This window comes from Centruroides sculpturatus, unplaced genomic scaffold, assembly GCF_000671375.1.
Source record: "Centruroides sculpturatus isolate CEXI.00-Female unplaced genomic scaffold, Cexi_2.0 scaffold720, whole genome shotgun sequence".
NCBI classification, from domain to species: domain Eukaryota; kingdom Metazoa; phylum Arthropoda; class Arachnida; order Scorpiones; family Buthidae; genus Centruroides; species Centruroides sculpturatus.
This window is the reverse complement of record NW_019385122.1, coordinates 139835-155371: the sequence shown is the minus strand read 5'-3', so window position 1 is coordinate 155371 and position 15537 is coordinate 139835. Positions and strand designations below refer to the sequence as shown.

The window sequence follows — 15537 nt, the reverse complement described above, 5'->3', positions numbered from 1 at the left end:
GCAAGAGGATTTTGAAAAGTTAAACATTCGACAAAGAATGAGAGGTAGATCTGCCAAAGTCATGCTGCACCCAGCTTATTCTTCACCACCAGGGATAGATGCTGGAAAGAAGAAAGATTTGCTGGACTTGTGTAAAAGTGGTGTCATTCCAAGCATGCATGCATCATTTTATAATTCTCTGAAAGTTTCCAGTAGTGTTGAAAAAGACTGATCTCTAATTTGCTTGATAAAACCATAGCACAATTAGTGATACTTTTTTAATGGCTGTGTTAATTTTTTGTGAACTTTCTTACTTTTGTTTTTATTGTTTGTCATGTTTGAACAACATGGGTCTCATAAAACCAGAATGTAACATTACATTTTTCTGTTCTGTTAAAATAAATACTGTAACTTTATATAAAATGTATATTATTATGTAATGGCAAACAGCTGTTCTAAGTAAAAAAGAATGGCAAACAGTTGTAACTGAGAAAACAATAATGACATTTTGAATGCAAAACTGTTGCAACTCAAAAAATATGTAATAATATAACAGAGAAAATACATTTAAATAATATTATTATTCCAACTCAATGTAATGACTATAATTAACATTCAATCCAAATTCCATTGATTTTAAACAATTCCCTGATTTATCAGCTGGAATTGAAAACTTCAAATGGCTCTCCTGAAAAATATATATTTTTGAGTTGTAACTCTCTTGTTCTGAGCAGTTGACATGTTAAGCAGCATCTTACTTTTTGTCAGCAATATATAAAGAACATTTTCAAAATGACACAAAGCTAATCTTCACTTTTGCTGGTCAGCATGCAGCATGATTGTAAGTGATTGGTTTCGATTAGGTTCTTTTTCCTAACTGAGTTAATTGTTTGATATTTTGACAAATTGCAAATTTTACTAATAATCAATTTTCTTGTAATTACTAAATTAAAATCTGTAACATTGAGTTTTATACAAAGTGTTGTAATAAGTTTTCTGCTTTGTAGTCAGAAAGTTCAACACTGACATTTTCAGTTTATTAAATTGGTGGCAGTTTTAAGTTCACTCAACATAAACTAAAAGTTTGCTGGATTATTGGAGTCCACAACTGTATCCAATGAATCACTTGGAATGAAAATGCTGTAGCTTCTTGTAGCAATAGCACGAGGCACTATCAACAAAACACAATTCTTTTGGCACATTTTGTCATTCAAGAACCTTGAATAGCAAAATGTGATAAACCTTGAAGAAAAACACTGGTATATGATAGAGTGTACTAGACAATCATTGAAAACAGAAACAATAAAGGTGATTAATGGTAAGCTTTGCCTTGCTGATTATTTTGTTGCCACAGGAAATTCTGTTTAAGAGGCAGTTTTGCATTTACAGTATATAGTACATACTGTATTACTGTTCTGTAAACATGGTCTAAACCATGTTTGCAGAACATATGGCCATTTATAAGAGTTTGTTTTGCATTATGGTACATAAGAGGATGGTCATTGATCAAGCAGAGATAACCTTCTGAAATGGGATCAAATTACATTATTCATAAGCAGGTTGTGCAGAGGGGATAATGAAACAAGAACAAACAATTACGAAAAAGTTAATGTATCAAATACAAAATTGCAAACTGGTGATTTAAGTGCTATAAAGTAAACTTTTTGAACATTCAAACTAATTTTAGTTCCAATGCATCTATAATATTAAGTAAATCACTGTTAATTTTATTTTTATAACAACTCAATATAAGAAGACAATACCTATATGGGTATAGTCCCAACCTAGATACTATCCATGCTAATGTGAAAACTACAAACAACATGTCACCAAGGCGTTGTTTATGAATATACTTTGCCATTTTTGCTGCCTATAATAATAATAAATGTTGTTTTATTTATTTAATACCCAGAAAAATAATAAATTGTTGAAAATAAACAAACAGACAGACCTCTAAGGGACAATCTGCAAAGTCGTGAACAATTAAAACAATAGTTCCGATACGTGTAAGATTACTCGACCAAGAAAATACCAACAAAAGAATGGTAACAATATGATGAACAAACATCTGTGCAAAATCCTATAACGAGATTATAAACAAATTCAGTTCGCACAATTAAAATGAACATAATATAAATTCTGTAATAGAAAATATCTTCCAATTACTTTTCTTTTAATATCCATAAATTGAGAAAATGTCAATGACGTATAAAATCCTAATTCAACCATATAATACCACCAAACATCGCTTGTCATGGACTGTTCAAAAGAAAGAAAATCCAATTACACATTCTAAAAAAATCTTATTTTTTAAATAATTAAATTATACAAAATAAATCTTTTTATACAAGAAACAATATAATGAATAACTCTAGTAAATGTTTTTGAGGGGCCCGTAAATGTGACAGGCTCTGCGATAGGTTCTTTAATACATATAAACGGTTTGTGTGATAGGACCCGTAATACAAGCCGTATGTTGGCTCTTTTATAATAAGATTTGCGTTAAAGTAGAAAATAATCTGTGTACTAGATTAATTGTGATCGATTTTAAAGTGTCCAATTATGTTAAGTTTATTTTTAGTTACACAAATTGCTTCTCAAAATTAAGTTCAACTTGACAATTTTAGCACGTTCATTATCATTATCTTCTAAATTGTTTCATTATTCAATGTTCATATCTTACAAATTTCTGTTATTTTCATATTTTAAATTTCATATTTCTTTACATTATTAATGTTTCTTATACAAAATAATAATAAAATTCTAAATGTATTGTTCCTCAATTTCTTTTGTAATCTTTTAGATGATTTTATTGTTTCAGTTCTACTTCAGTAATTTTTTGAAATAACTGAAAATTTACATTATTAATAGGGGGAAAAATAATAGGAAAAAAATCAGGATTTTGTTTGGGTGATTTAAATCCTGTTTTATTTCTTTCCGATCAAATCGAGCTCAGGTGATGTCATTCTTACGTGACAACGGATTTAGAATGGATTTCTTCACTCTTTCTTTGTCATTTTATTAGATTTTGTTAGTACTTTTTTTTTTGAATATATCTAAAAACGTCTGTTATTGAAAACGATATATAAAATAAAAAGAGTCCACTATCAATATCAATAAAGTCCATTCTCTATTTCTTAAAAACACAATTTTCTCATTAGTTAAAAATAGCATAAATCGTTGAAAGAGAGCCTTACAACCGCTTAACTGTTTTTGTTTTTTAAATTGATATATTTTAAAATATTGTAAAGCATTTAAAAATATGAAATATTTTAAAATGCTTTGCCTTAAACATATATTTAATTACTTTTTAAAAATGCGTCGAGAAAGTAAAATAAATTTAAAATTTTGTTGAAAATTTTAAAATGTATACTATATATTTACGTAAAAATTTTAGAAAATTTGTTTAAATTCTTTAAAAGTTAGATGGAACGTGTTTAATTAAAAATGTGTTAAAATCAGCTTATTGTCGATGAAAAACGTTAGGATATATTTAAAATTTCGTTGAAGAATTAGGATGTACAGTATTTACAGTATTTTCCTTGAAAAAATTAATGAAATATGTCTAAATTCTTATGGAATATATTTACATAAAATATGTTTAAAAAGCCTTAAAATAACTTTATTTTCGTGAAAAATTGAATATACCTGTACTAGATAATCGTAACTAAAGTAGGCCTACCACTATTCAACACCGTCTGGAGCAGTGATTCCGAAACTTTTTTGAGTCATCCTCCCTTTGGTTCCATAAACTTATATCCAACGCTTCTAACTGTACACCAACGCCTCTAATCCATTTTCCCTTGTGTGAAAAAGGCTTGGAAATAGTCTTGAAGAAACTTTTCTATGAACCTCACACTCTGTGTCCTTACCGTACATTGTTTTCCATATATGAAAACCATTAAACGCAATGTTTCTTACCCGTTTTAATAGAGAAAGGAAAAGGTTGTCAGTGACCCCCAATTTTCGCCCTCGGTTGCCGTTCAGTACTCTGCCTCCAGCACCCCCTGCTGCCCACTTTGGTGAGTAAAGAGATTTACTCACCTAAATTTACTCACCAAAGTGGGCGATTTAAGTGCTAGATTTACTTACCGCCCACTTTGGGAACGACTGATCTAGAGTAATATTTAGCGGTCCAAATGCTACCAAATTAGGCATTGTGATATTTCTGGACATACGAAAGACATTTCCGCAAAAAAATTTGTTTCTATAACTCATTATGACACTTTTGCTAAAGCTTTTCATAAACGCGCGTTTCAGTTGTGCTTCATCTATGATGGGCATCTTACTGGAACTCGCGTGTCTCTTGTGAACTGTTTTATGCAAACAACAGCAATGCTGTGGCTGCATTTCGGGAATTTCATTATCGTAAGAAATTATCCTGTGGTCTATTTACCCCACAAGCATTAAGGGGAATAATTCTTCGATTCGAGGAAACGACGTCTGGGAATTCAGCCACAGTTGAATTCATCCTATGGCACAGTGTGAATAGTAGTCTACTGAGAAACTTGGTGCATTGTTATTCGTGTAAGATTAAGATTAACCCTAAGCTTGTTAACTCCCGAAGAACTGATTCCGGGAGTTTTCCATACCAAGAGTAAAAAGATTCGGAATATATGGCAATTTTTACTCTTAACAATATCAAAGTGCTCTCTTCTATTATTTAGTCTGTCTTAATATATATGTTATGGACAAAGTGATTAATATGGGCATTATTCATAATTCCCGGTCATTATGAATAATGATCAACAAAATCGGGCATTGTAATAAATTTCAATAATTTATCAAATTGACCGGTCATTATGAATACAGTAGAACCTCGATTATCCGCTCCCCGATCAACCGACCCTCGGTTAACCGACCGTCCTAGTCGGCAAATTTCAAATGTCCGCTAGTGATGTGGCGCTACAATATTTGGCTATGTCTTGGCTACTTTAATATTATTTTTACGTGTTTTAGCTGGCAACACTCATTCGACCATGAAAGGGAGCCAGTATTTAAANGTGATGTTGCTGAAAATTATATCAGAATTTTTTGAATATTCCATTCACTATATCAAACAAGAAATTTCAGAAGTTAACATGCTAACACAGGCATGGCCAACATACGGCCTGTCTAATGAATTTGTGGCCTGTGATCAATCTTTCAATATTAGGTTGTGAAGTCTGACTAGCTCGATGAAAAATTCTGATGCCTAAAAAAGAAAAAAAAAGATTAACAACTCATTGTGTGTTTAGAGTTAACCCTCCATTACAAATCTCGTAAGTACAGCATAGTGTTGATAAAGCATGATAATGTGAAAAATGTATCTGTAATCTTTATCTACAATTCAGTCTCTACGGGTGACACCATAATGAGATCTCACACCACCTCAAAAGCTTTCTAGGGCAGCCTCTGGTTCAGCCCGTAGAAAAAATTTTCTTTCCAATCCGGCCCGGGGGCAAAAACTGTCGGCCACCCGTGCTAACATATTAGTACATATGTTACGGACCAAGTGATTAATAGGGCATTATTCGTAATGCCCTGTCATTCTGACTAATGACTAAAATTGGCAGGCAGTCTGATAAATATTGATTAATTTATTAAATTGACCAGACATTATAAATAAAGCTATATTCCCTTCAGGCAATTTGATTAAAAATCTCCACTTATTTCATTTTGAAATAATTCACAAAAAAATAAATACAGTAATTCTAAGTATTTTAAAAAAGAACATGGAATCTTTTAATTAAAAGTAAGTTCTATTAACTGTATTAATTAAACTAATATTAACGAAAAGTATTATTAACAAATTTATATTCCCTTCAGGCAATTTGATTAAAAATCTCCACTTATTTCACTTTGAAATAATTCACAAAAAAATAAATATTTCTAAATGAAATAAGTGGAGTTTTTTAATCAAATTAAAATGTCACACAATTTAAAATTCAGTACTAAACGCAATACGCACTCAACACGATACAATCAGCAACTCAGAGTGCCAATTGGCTAGCGTATGTTGGATGATCACTTTTCAACATACTATTATCAATTTGCCCGACTAGGTGATAGTAGTATTCATAATGACCGGTCAATTTGATAAATTAATGAATATTTATCACACTGCGCGCCCTTTTTTGGACATTATTCATAATGACCGGGCATTATGAATAATGCCCGATTAATCACTTTGTCCATAACATATATACAAAGAGCTGATCGTCTTGTAGAGTAAATACAGGAGGAATAGGCGGAAATAATTCGGAAAAAAATAGGCGGAAATAATAATTCGGAAGTCGAAGAATTTAAAAAGTTTTTCCAAATTCTAGAAGTTTCCCGGAATTTTGTTAAGAATTAGAATATTAAATTTATTTTCGTTGAAAAAAATCTATGAAATATGTTAAAATTTCTTTTTTAAATGGTTGTAACGCGCTAAACTTCTTTAGAAAATCACCAACCTAAGATTAGCCACAACCGGTGGTTGCTTGCCATCGATAAGGAAACCCCATTGATCTTTGCATTGATTGAGCCAGAGTGCAAATAGATGTGTCGTGGTCACGAAAGATCCTTGAGGAATGACGAGATTTATTTTCACTTTAGTGAAACAATGAACATTCATAACTGTCACGATTGGGTCATAAAAGAATTTTCACAGAATGTTTTCTAGGTTTTCTAGCTACATTCGCCTGAAGTTACAGTCTGTTGTGGATTTACAGCCACATTTATTCTTGGTCTATTATTCTTCGAAGAAGTTAGTTCTAATATCTCTGAACTGTCACAGATGCTCTATAACATCCCAGAGATAATAAGATGCTCAATACTTTTGTCATATCACAACAACGGCGACAGTAACTTTAGTCAGACACTTCGATGCAAGATGGAGGGCCTTCACATATCGGATTCATGTTCTGAAATGTCACCATATCGTATTTATCAATAGTTACATTTGGCCTGCTAAATATATTTGTAAACGGCGTTAAATTTCGTTAAAAATTTTGTATACATTTATTTTAAAAGTTATCAATTTAAGATAATTAAGTAATTTGTCACGAATAAATGCATTTTTTGTGTATTTTTTTAGAAATCGCAAGAACGAGATTTTTCAATTATAATTATGTTAAGGTGTCATTTTTAATTAAAAGCAACGCACGAATTATTTTACTTTTAATTAATTTCACGACATGATTTTTATTTTAACATGGTTTCAAAATTCGCTTATTATTATTAGAAATTTTAATTAAGTTATTAAGAAGAAACAAATTAATCGATTGAGAATTTGCAACTATAATTGTGTTAAACGTTATTATTAATGAAGTAATTCTATGGAGTATGTTTACTTCGTTGAAAGAATGCCATTGGAATGTGTTTTAAGAAAAAATGCGGTGGAGTTAAGTTTGTTTTTGTTGAAAAATTCAAAATATATATTCGAATTCATTTTTAAAAAATAGCTTTGAACATGTTTAACTACTTAGAAAAAGTGTTGAAGTAAATTTATTTTCGTCAGAAAAAGTTTGGATATATTTAGAATTTTGTTAAGAATTAGAATATATTTATTTTCGTTGAAAAAAAATCTATGAAATATGTTAAAATTTCTTTTTTAAATGGTTGTAACGCGCTAAACTTCTTTAGAAAATAGCTGGAATATATTTAATTATTTAAAAAAATTAGTAGTTTCGAGTTTATTTTCGTTGAAAAAAGTTATATGTCAAATATTTTGCTGAAAAAAATCGAATATATTTACTTTCGTCAGTAAAAAATTATAAAATACGTTTAATTTTTTTAAAACCAAATATGGAAAATTAAGAAAAAGATAGAAATTTATTTAAATAGTTTATTTTTGGTTATAAAGGTCAATACTTTAATTGAAAAAAGTAGAACATATTTCAAATTTTTTTTATTTTTACGGGCGATGTCACGAAGACAATAATTGTCGGTCCTATACAACAAAAATAAATAAATAAGGTTCATTAAATATAATAAAGTTAATTAATTTAAAATATTTTAAACAATTAAAAATGTGAACGTAAAATACATAAAAACATTTTAAAAATTTATATATAAATTGATATAAAATTACGATTAATTACGATAGTATTGTATAATATTCTTTTACAATTATATTTATATTTATGGTACTCTGGTGAGATTTTATCGATAAAACCCACGAAAAACAGCCATGATGTGTCCAATTATTTAAGAAAAACGTTGAAATAAGTGTACCTTCGTCCAAATAAAAAGCTGATATATACTTTCTTATTTCAAAAAATCAAATTTATTTATTTATTTTCCGTTAAAAATGCTTATATTCATTACAGGTTAAACAAAAAAAACTCACTGTGTATCTATACTACAAACGACACAATATAGCTGTGAATGCTGACATTTCGATCAACTTACAGCAAGAATTATGTGAATTTTCTAATAAACATTTTATTCTCTTTAAATTCTTTCCTAGGCACCAATAAATGCTCATCAAACCTTAATTGTAGAAGAATTTGAACCTGACATCTTCCGTCAGATGATCGAATACATACACACAGGATGCGTTACTTTGCAAGCCAGGACACTTTTAGGTAAGAAAATTGAATATAAAAACAAGAAATTACTCTAAATTTCATTTACTATACGCAAGAATATTCGAAACTAAAACGATAAATTCAGTTTTCGATTTTAGAAACGACGCACTTTACTTTTATGTATTTTTCTTCCACTTCTTTTTGCTCGATGGTCAAGTAAGTGATTTCAACTTAAGAACAAAATGAATTACTACATCCAATATTCTCGGGGAATTCTTTCGCCTCTTATAAGAGCGTTTAAGCCGATTGAGAGCATTCACAAATGTCTTTAAAGTATTGTACATATCCTCGTATGACGCATTACAAGTGATCAGTTATTATTATTATTTTTTAAAATTATATATATATATATATATATTTACATCTTAGACCAAAAAAAGCACGAGAGATATTTCTTATCACGTCTTCTAAAATCGCATTAAATCTTTACAGTAAGATAAATTTAACTGCATAATACAAAATTCGTGACTTTTTAAACGTAAAAAAAGAGAAAGGATAGCAATTACTTTCACTTAAATTCGTATAATTTTATCCGAAAACATTAAAATATTCAGAAAATAATCCCCAGTTTTTCAATTTTGTACATGAAATTGAATAAATGTCTTCGATGTATCATCTATACTTTATGTAATAGTGAGGGAGGAAAACAAAGATAGAGAAAAATGCTCCTACCTTTGTTTTCTTCCCTCCCTACATTTATGGTTAAATAAATAAAGATACAAAAACCATTTTCTCGACTAACAATCGATTATTTATATAATAGACAGCAATTCACTCGACATTATACTTTATAAACAATCGAGTCCACTACAAGAATCAAGGGGTGCAACGATATTTCAATCAATAAAACACGGCGATCGTGATGAACGTCTATAGAGTAAAAGTAAAACTTAATTAATATGATGATTAGAATTAATTATAATTACGTTTATAAGGAAGGATGGTGATTGCATTTTTCTAAAAAAGCACAAAGATTCTTGTAGAAAAATACAATCCACTCTAAATACCAGAGCTGTTATATGCATCGTCATTAAGATAGAAATTCTAAGAATTCCTTGCACACTTGTCATTTGCTTGTAAGAAATAACCAAGAAGAAAGGAAGATTATATCAATAATACGACTAAATAAAGTTTTATTCTATATCAATCGATAGCAATAAAATATAACTAAAAATTCTGATAATTTACAAGTACAAAGTTCAAAATTCTATCTAAAAATATCATTAAATATCTAAAAAAATTTTAAGTCTTTTAAATGAAAATAGTGATATTTTTAGAAGATTTTTATTATATTTAAAATTAGTTACAAAAATTACAAATTTTTGCCAATAAAACTAATAAAATTTGTAATTTGTATCAAACTTTTTGAGGTGTTTTTGGAATTTGTTAAATAGGGAAAAGCCCACTGGTGAACGAGTGGAACCTACGACAAATACTGTCGTGGGTTCGCGCCTCTCCAATAGGCTGACCATGCGAAGTTTCCCGGGTTTTCTTCACGTTCGTAATACCTAAATAGGGGTTAGTCTCCCGGGAGATATCTTCCAGCAGATCATCCACGTGCCATATTATAAATAATATGGCACGTGGATGATCTGCTGGGAAAAACTTAAAGTAATTTATAAACTTGTAAATAAATGAATGCACAATTTTTCAGTTAATCATTAATTTGGTTTATTAAAAATGTTTTTTTTTGGAAAAAAACGATTTAAAAAATTTTTGACTACTTTTTTGGTAATTGGATTCAGCAAAACTCACGAAAATTTTCACAAAAATAATTTTTGTAACACGAAAGTATAATAATATTGACATTTAATTTAAATGATTAATTATATTTTGCTATTTAATCTTATTATATACAAATTACACATTCGTTACAATAATTAAGTTAAAGAATTAAATTATATATTTAATTGAATCGTTGAATGATTTAGTGAACGTATAAATATAATTTCGAATAAATAAAAACCATCATATTTTGGTGATTTTCTTTCATGTTTTAATCAAATTTTATAATTGGACGATTTATAAAATTGTTTTGAATTAATAAAAACGAAAAAAAATGATTAAGGATTGCATTTTTATGTAATTTTTCTTCCTTCTTCCTGTTCCATGTATGGAAATTTGATATTATTTAATTATGTAATTTACAATTTAACATATTTTCTTTCTAATTTCCATAATTTTACATTAATTTTAATATTAAAAAAAATGCAATTCGTGTATTAAACGATACAAAATTAAATGTTTTAATGAAAAATTCTTACACTGATTTTTGCATAAAATTAAATTAGAATTTAAATTTAAACTTACTGCACATAAATATATATGCAATATCGAATTTATTTTCTATAAAAAGTGGTTACAACGATTGTTATATCTATCCAGAATGTGCGATTATTCCATACAATAGGGAAATTCCTATTTACCCTAAATTTCCTTTAAAATATTTTTTAAACATTTAAACGAAATCATAACATGATATTTCAGCAAAATTTACCATAAATATCCATGTTTTATGGTGAAATATTTTTCTGTTCGAGACTATAATCGTTATAACGAGGTAAATCTCATCTAGCTTCATTTTTGCCTAAAATTTATTTAAATTTTAAGAACTAATTTTTAGTGATATATATATATATATATGTAGTTTTTAATAATTTGCATTCTCTATATATATTTTAGGAAATTTAATATTTCAAATTTTTATGATATATTTAAATAAACAATTTTTTTGATATATTTTTTCATAGCTTTGGCAATATTTTTACAGAAAAAAAAAATACTGATATTAGGGCAATTTACTGTAAAATATACATAATTTTAAGTTTCGGATCTTTTATAAATTTACTTTTTATGGTAAATTACTCATAAAAATCGTAAAAAAAATTTAATAATTGAGTAAAGAAGCATGTTAAACAAATGCCAAGTTGTTAAGTTTTTGTTTTTTATTCTTATATTAAAAATATTATTATATTTTAAAATAGTAATAAAAATTAAATATAATTAAAATTTAATTTTTAAAGCTAAAACTTCATCTTTGTCTATAATTATTAAATAAAAATATTTCAGAAAGCGTGACGGACAGATAAAGCAAAAATATCAAACGATTTCTTTTTCATATAAAAAATAGTCAAGAACGTGACGAACAGATGAAAACAGCAACGGCAAAGTCATTTATTGTTTTCACTGTCTGTCCGTCACGCTTTAGATTATTTTTAAACATTTCCTTTTTTCGAAAAAACGAAAGGGAGGGGAATTACTTAGAAATATGTTTTTAAAAATACAGCAATACAGCAATTATTAAATAAATAAATACATTTTCTTGGAATATTTAATATATATTTTTTTAATCTTCTAATAGTTTAATTAAGATTTAATTATTCATTAGAAGTAAAAAAAAAAATATATATACATTCTTGAATATTTTTGCATCTTATGCTTTATTTAATGGATTAATGGAAAGAAAAGTTGTAAATTATTCAAACTTCTTCAATTTTTAATCAAAGAGTACCTTAGATTACCCATTAAATTATAATTAGCGTGATTATCAGAAGAAATCCACGGAGATTGTTCATATCAATAACAAGTTTTCATCCATTATTATTGATTATTATCATAAAAATAATTATTTTATCTTTAAAATATTTATATTTTAATTTGAAATTTGTAATTTTCTTTAAAGATATTTTTATTTAATGCACCAAACTTCAATTACCTTTAATGGAAATTTGACATTAATTTCAAAATAAAAATAGCAACCTTCATGTTTTGACAGTTAGGAAAGATATTAAAAAATATGGAATAAAAAGTTTTCTCTTGCACATAAATTGTGGGATAATTAGTTTTAAAAAATTATATTATCGACCAATCAGCGACGAGACTTTAGATTCAGACGTTAGTGGCGCCGAAATCGCCCGCCTCATTAGACGTCGTCATACGAATCATCGATGACGTTGCTATTTAAATTAGATTTTTAATGCGCATGCGGAGAAGTTACTAATTTCGATTTAAATTACATTAATTAATAAAAGTCGCGTTAATTGACGTTCACGCTACATAAATGGCATCGAAGAATTCGTCTTTAAAGATGCTTAAGTCAAATTAAATAACAAAAGTTTATTACTTGTATATATAATAATACAATATTATATTATATATAATATTATATAGGTATTTTTTTAGCATGAAATACAACTAAATAGGCTAAAAAAATGGCTTTATTTTGAGGGTAAGGAACGAATTAATCCGTTTTATATTGTTTCTTATGGAAAAATTTGTTTCGGTTTTCGAACAACTTTTTACGAACGAATTATGTTCGAAAACCGAGGTTTGACTGTAATTATGAAATCATAACTTTATTATAAGGGCATTTAAATTGAGGATATACAGCCTTATTCTGAGCATTTAATTGTGTAGTTACAGAGCTTAATTCCGAAAATATAGATTTTATCCACAAGACGAAGAGCTTTAATAATAAAAAAATGACGCAGTGTGTAAACAATTATAAAATAAAGTAAAATTTTGTGACTCGATATAAAACTAAGCTATTTTTAATTTTATTAATAAGATATTTAGCAAATTTACTTTTAAAAGCTTAAATTAATTAACAAAGCAAAATATATGCTAATGTAACAAATTAATAGCAATGAAAAAAACCTTTTAAATTAATGATATTTACATAATCATTTAAAATCACATTTTGTTAATCATACTTAATAAACAATTCATTCTTTTCAGGTTTAATGAATGCAGCAGATTATTATGGCTTGGAAGAATTAAGAAAAGCTTGCATGGGATTTGTTCAATGTTGCATCACGGTAGATACAGTCTGTGCATTAATGGCTTCGGCCGAGAGATATATACAATATAAATGCACCAAGTCTTTATTGCAAAAGGTAACCTTTTTTTTTTCTTATTGTAATTAATTATTAAAGACAATTATCCAACTCTTAAACGAGTTATTAAAGAAAATTTGTTGTGTAATGTTGTTTAATCATTTCAAGTTGTAATGATGTAGATGCCTCTAGGGACACGATGAAGTAAACATCGAGTGTCGGTAACACAATTTTTGCCTTAAGCATTTCACTTTGCCGTTTCTACACATTAATCTTTGTAAACTAGTTCGAGTTCCATGATCAACTTAGCAACATTTTTCTGCATCCAGCAGCCCAGCTGATTTATTTTTAGGATCTATTTTTGCCAATAGAATTAATGTAATTCCTGGTTATACTTTTTGCAGTTCGGTAGCAACACGAATTGCTAACAATTCTATCGCGATTGTCGACTTAAATAGATTATTCTGTAATAGAATTAAGATAAATCCTGTTAATATATTTATCGTTAAGTTAAATTTCCATTAAAAATTGAAATAAAAAGCTGGAATTTTCATTAAAAAAATATACAGATAATATTTTATGATGATTTTTACTATCTTATACATTTTTTATTATCTTATAAACTTGTGTTTGTTTTCTTTCGAATTTTGGAAAAAATAAGCAAGAAAAGAACACTGACAACAAACATCTGTAAAATTTATATTTTATTGATGTGCTGTATACTTCCTGATTTTTTGCACGTGTTTCGCTAGTTGTTTCTGTTGTCTCCTAATAACTGTTTCTATTATCTTGGTTGTTAGTAATGGCTCTTGCTTATTGTTTTGTTTTCATAGTCTTACTAATAGTTTCCACTGTCTGTTACAGATTATTTCCATTGTCTCTTACTGATTGTTCCAATTATCTCTTAGTAGCTGCTTCTGCTAGTTTTACATAGATCGATTGCTTCTAACCGACCGTATTGAATCTTAATGGTGTTTTTAAATTGTAAATTTAAATTCTTACTGATTATTCATGAATTTTGCTGCCCTCTTACTAATTATTTAAATTAATTCTTATTGAGTATTTGATATTTCTGTATAAATTAACAATAAATTATTTTGAATAGGTTCTCGAATTCGTAGATCTACACGGTAACGATGTGTTAAGTTTGGGAAGCTTCGCACTTTTGCCAGAACACGTAGTCAGATTAATACTCTCGCGTGAGGAACTACAAGCGGATAATTTATCAAAATTTCACGCAGTATTAAATTGGGGCAGGCGTTACTGTGAAACCGAACCAAACAGTGATTTGAGAGAGATAATGACAGATTTTATCGAATATATAGATTTCTATAAGATACCCGCCGGTGTATTGATGCAAGAGATTCATCCTCTGAGGGTGGTCCCCGATCACGTGATCATGAACGCATTAGCTTATCAGGCAGATCCGGCAAGTGTCGATGTTAAGAATATCGTATCTCCTCTATGTTTTCGTCGTCCCACTCTTTTGAGATCGTTATCAATCCAAGGACCAACACCACTTCCTCTTAACGACAAACTCGATAATGAAGAAGGTAATAAACCGTGTAATGGAGAAGAAGTTGAAGAGAAAAAAGAGAAAATGACAACAAGATTAAGCAAATCTGTAAGAAGAAAATTGTATAGAAGGAGTAAAACTGTTACAGGAGGAACAGTAAATCGTTGACTGAAAACAATCTCCGTTTTAATTTTTTTTTTATAAATCATAAAGTCATGTTTAGTTTGAAAAAATCTAATAGTGCCTCAATTATTTTAATTAAATTATTAATTTTTCTTTTCTTTTTTTTTAAACAATAACTTTGATTGAAAATCGATGTTGAATTTCATGCTTGAAATGCATGGAATTTTCAGTTTTTTAGAATGAGTTTTTAGACTTATTTTAAGAAAAAAATCTCCAAAAAAACTAACTTTATTGAATGTTTTTCTTACAAAGTTTCAATAAATTAATAAAAAGATAAACGTGTTTTAGTGTATAAATCTAATAATATTTAAATATTAAATAAATCAATTTTAAATGGAGAGAAAAATCAATAAAATTTATTAAAATTTAAAAATGTATTTTAAAACAAATCTGAATTTTTTTATCAATTAATTTTATTTGTAAATTATTAATAAAAACCAATCAAATTTTTATATATTCAAATATAAAT

At 28.1% G+C, this 15537-nt stretch overlaps 2 protein-coding genes across 2 annotated transcripts in view; one reads left to right on the top strand and one right to left on the bottom strand.

Moving 5' to 3' along the window:
• LOC111635073 (serine-enriched protein-like) overlaps positions 1-15185 on the top strand; it is a 46138-nt gene extending 30953 nt beyond the window's left edge. Inside the window, exons 4-6 of the mRNA XM_023379922.1 lie at positions 8414-8531; positions 13272-13429; positions 14475-15185. Coding sequence (XP_023235690.1) covers positions 8414-8531; positions 13272-13429; positions 14475-15053 — 855 coding nt within the window. The 3' untranslated portion in view covers positions 15054-15185. The remainder of the gene's footprint in view (positions 1-8413; positions 8532-13271; positions 13430-14474) is intronic.
• LOC111635074 (ceramide synthase 6-like) lies at positions 7-2236 on the bottom strand. The gene is made up of 3 exons (XM_023379923.1): positions 2146-2236; positions 1931-2059; positions 7-1849 (listed from the first exon to the last, which is right to left on the bottom strand). Exons 1-3 carry the CDS (start codon positions 2233-2235, stop codon positions 1652-1654), a joined length of 417 nt encoding a protein of 138 aa, XP_023235691.1. The 5' UTR covers position 2236; the 3' UTR covers positions 7-1651.
• Positions 15186-15537: the final 352 nt, after the last annotated feature.

What these genes read in the sequence shown, in the direction of transcription:
- LOC111635074 (XM_023379923.1), bottom strand. Translation starts at nt 2,235, where the DNA reads ATGACAAGCGATGTTTGGTGGTATTATATGGTTGAATTAGGATTTTAT. An exon ending in TTATGGATATTAAAAGAAAA is followed by an intron (nt 2,060 to 2,145) that starts GTAATTGGAAGA and finishes ATCTCGTTATAG; the next exon opens with GATTTTGCACAGATGTTTGT. An exon ending in TTGCAGATTGTCCCTTAGAG is followed by an intron (nt 1,850 to 1,930) that starts GTCTGTCTGTTT and finishes TTATTATTATAG; the next exon opens with GCAGCAAAAATGGCAAAGTA.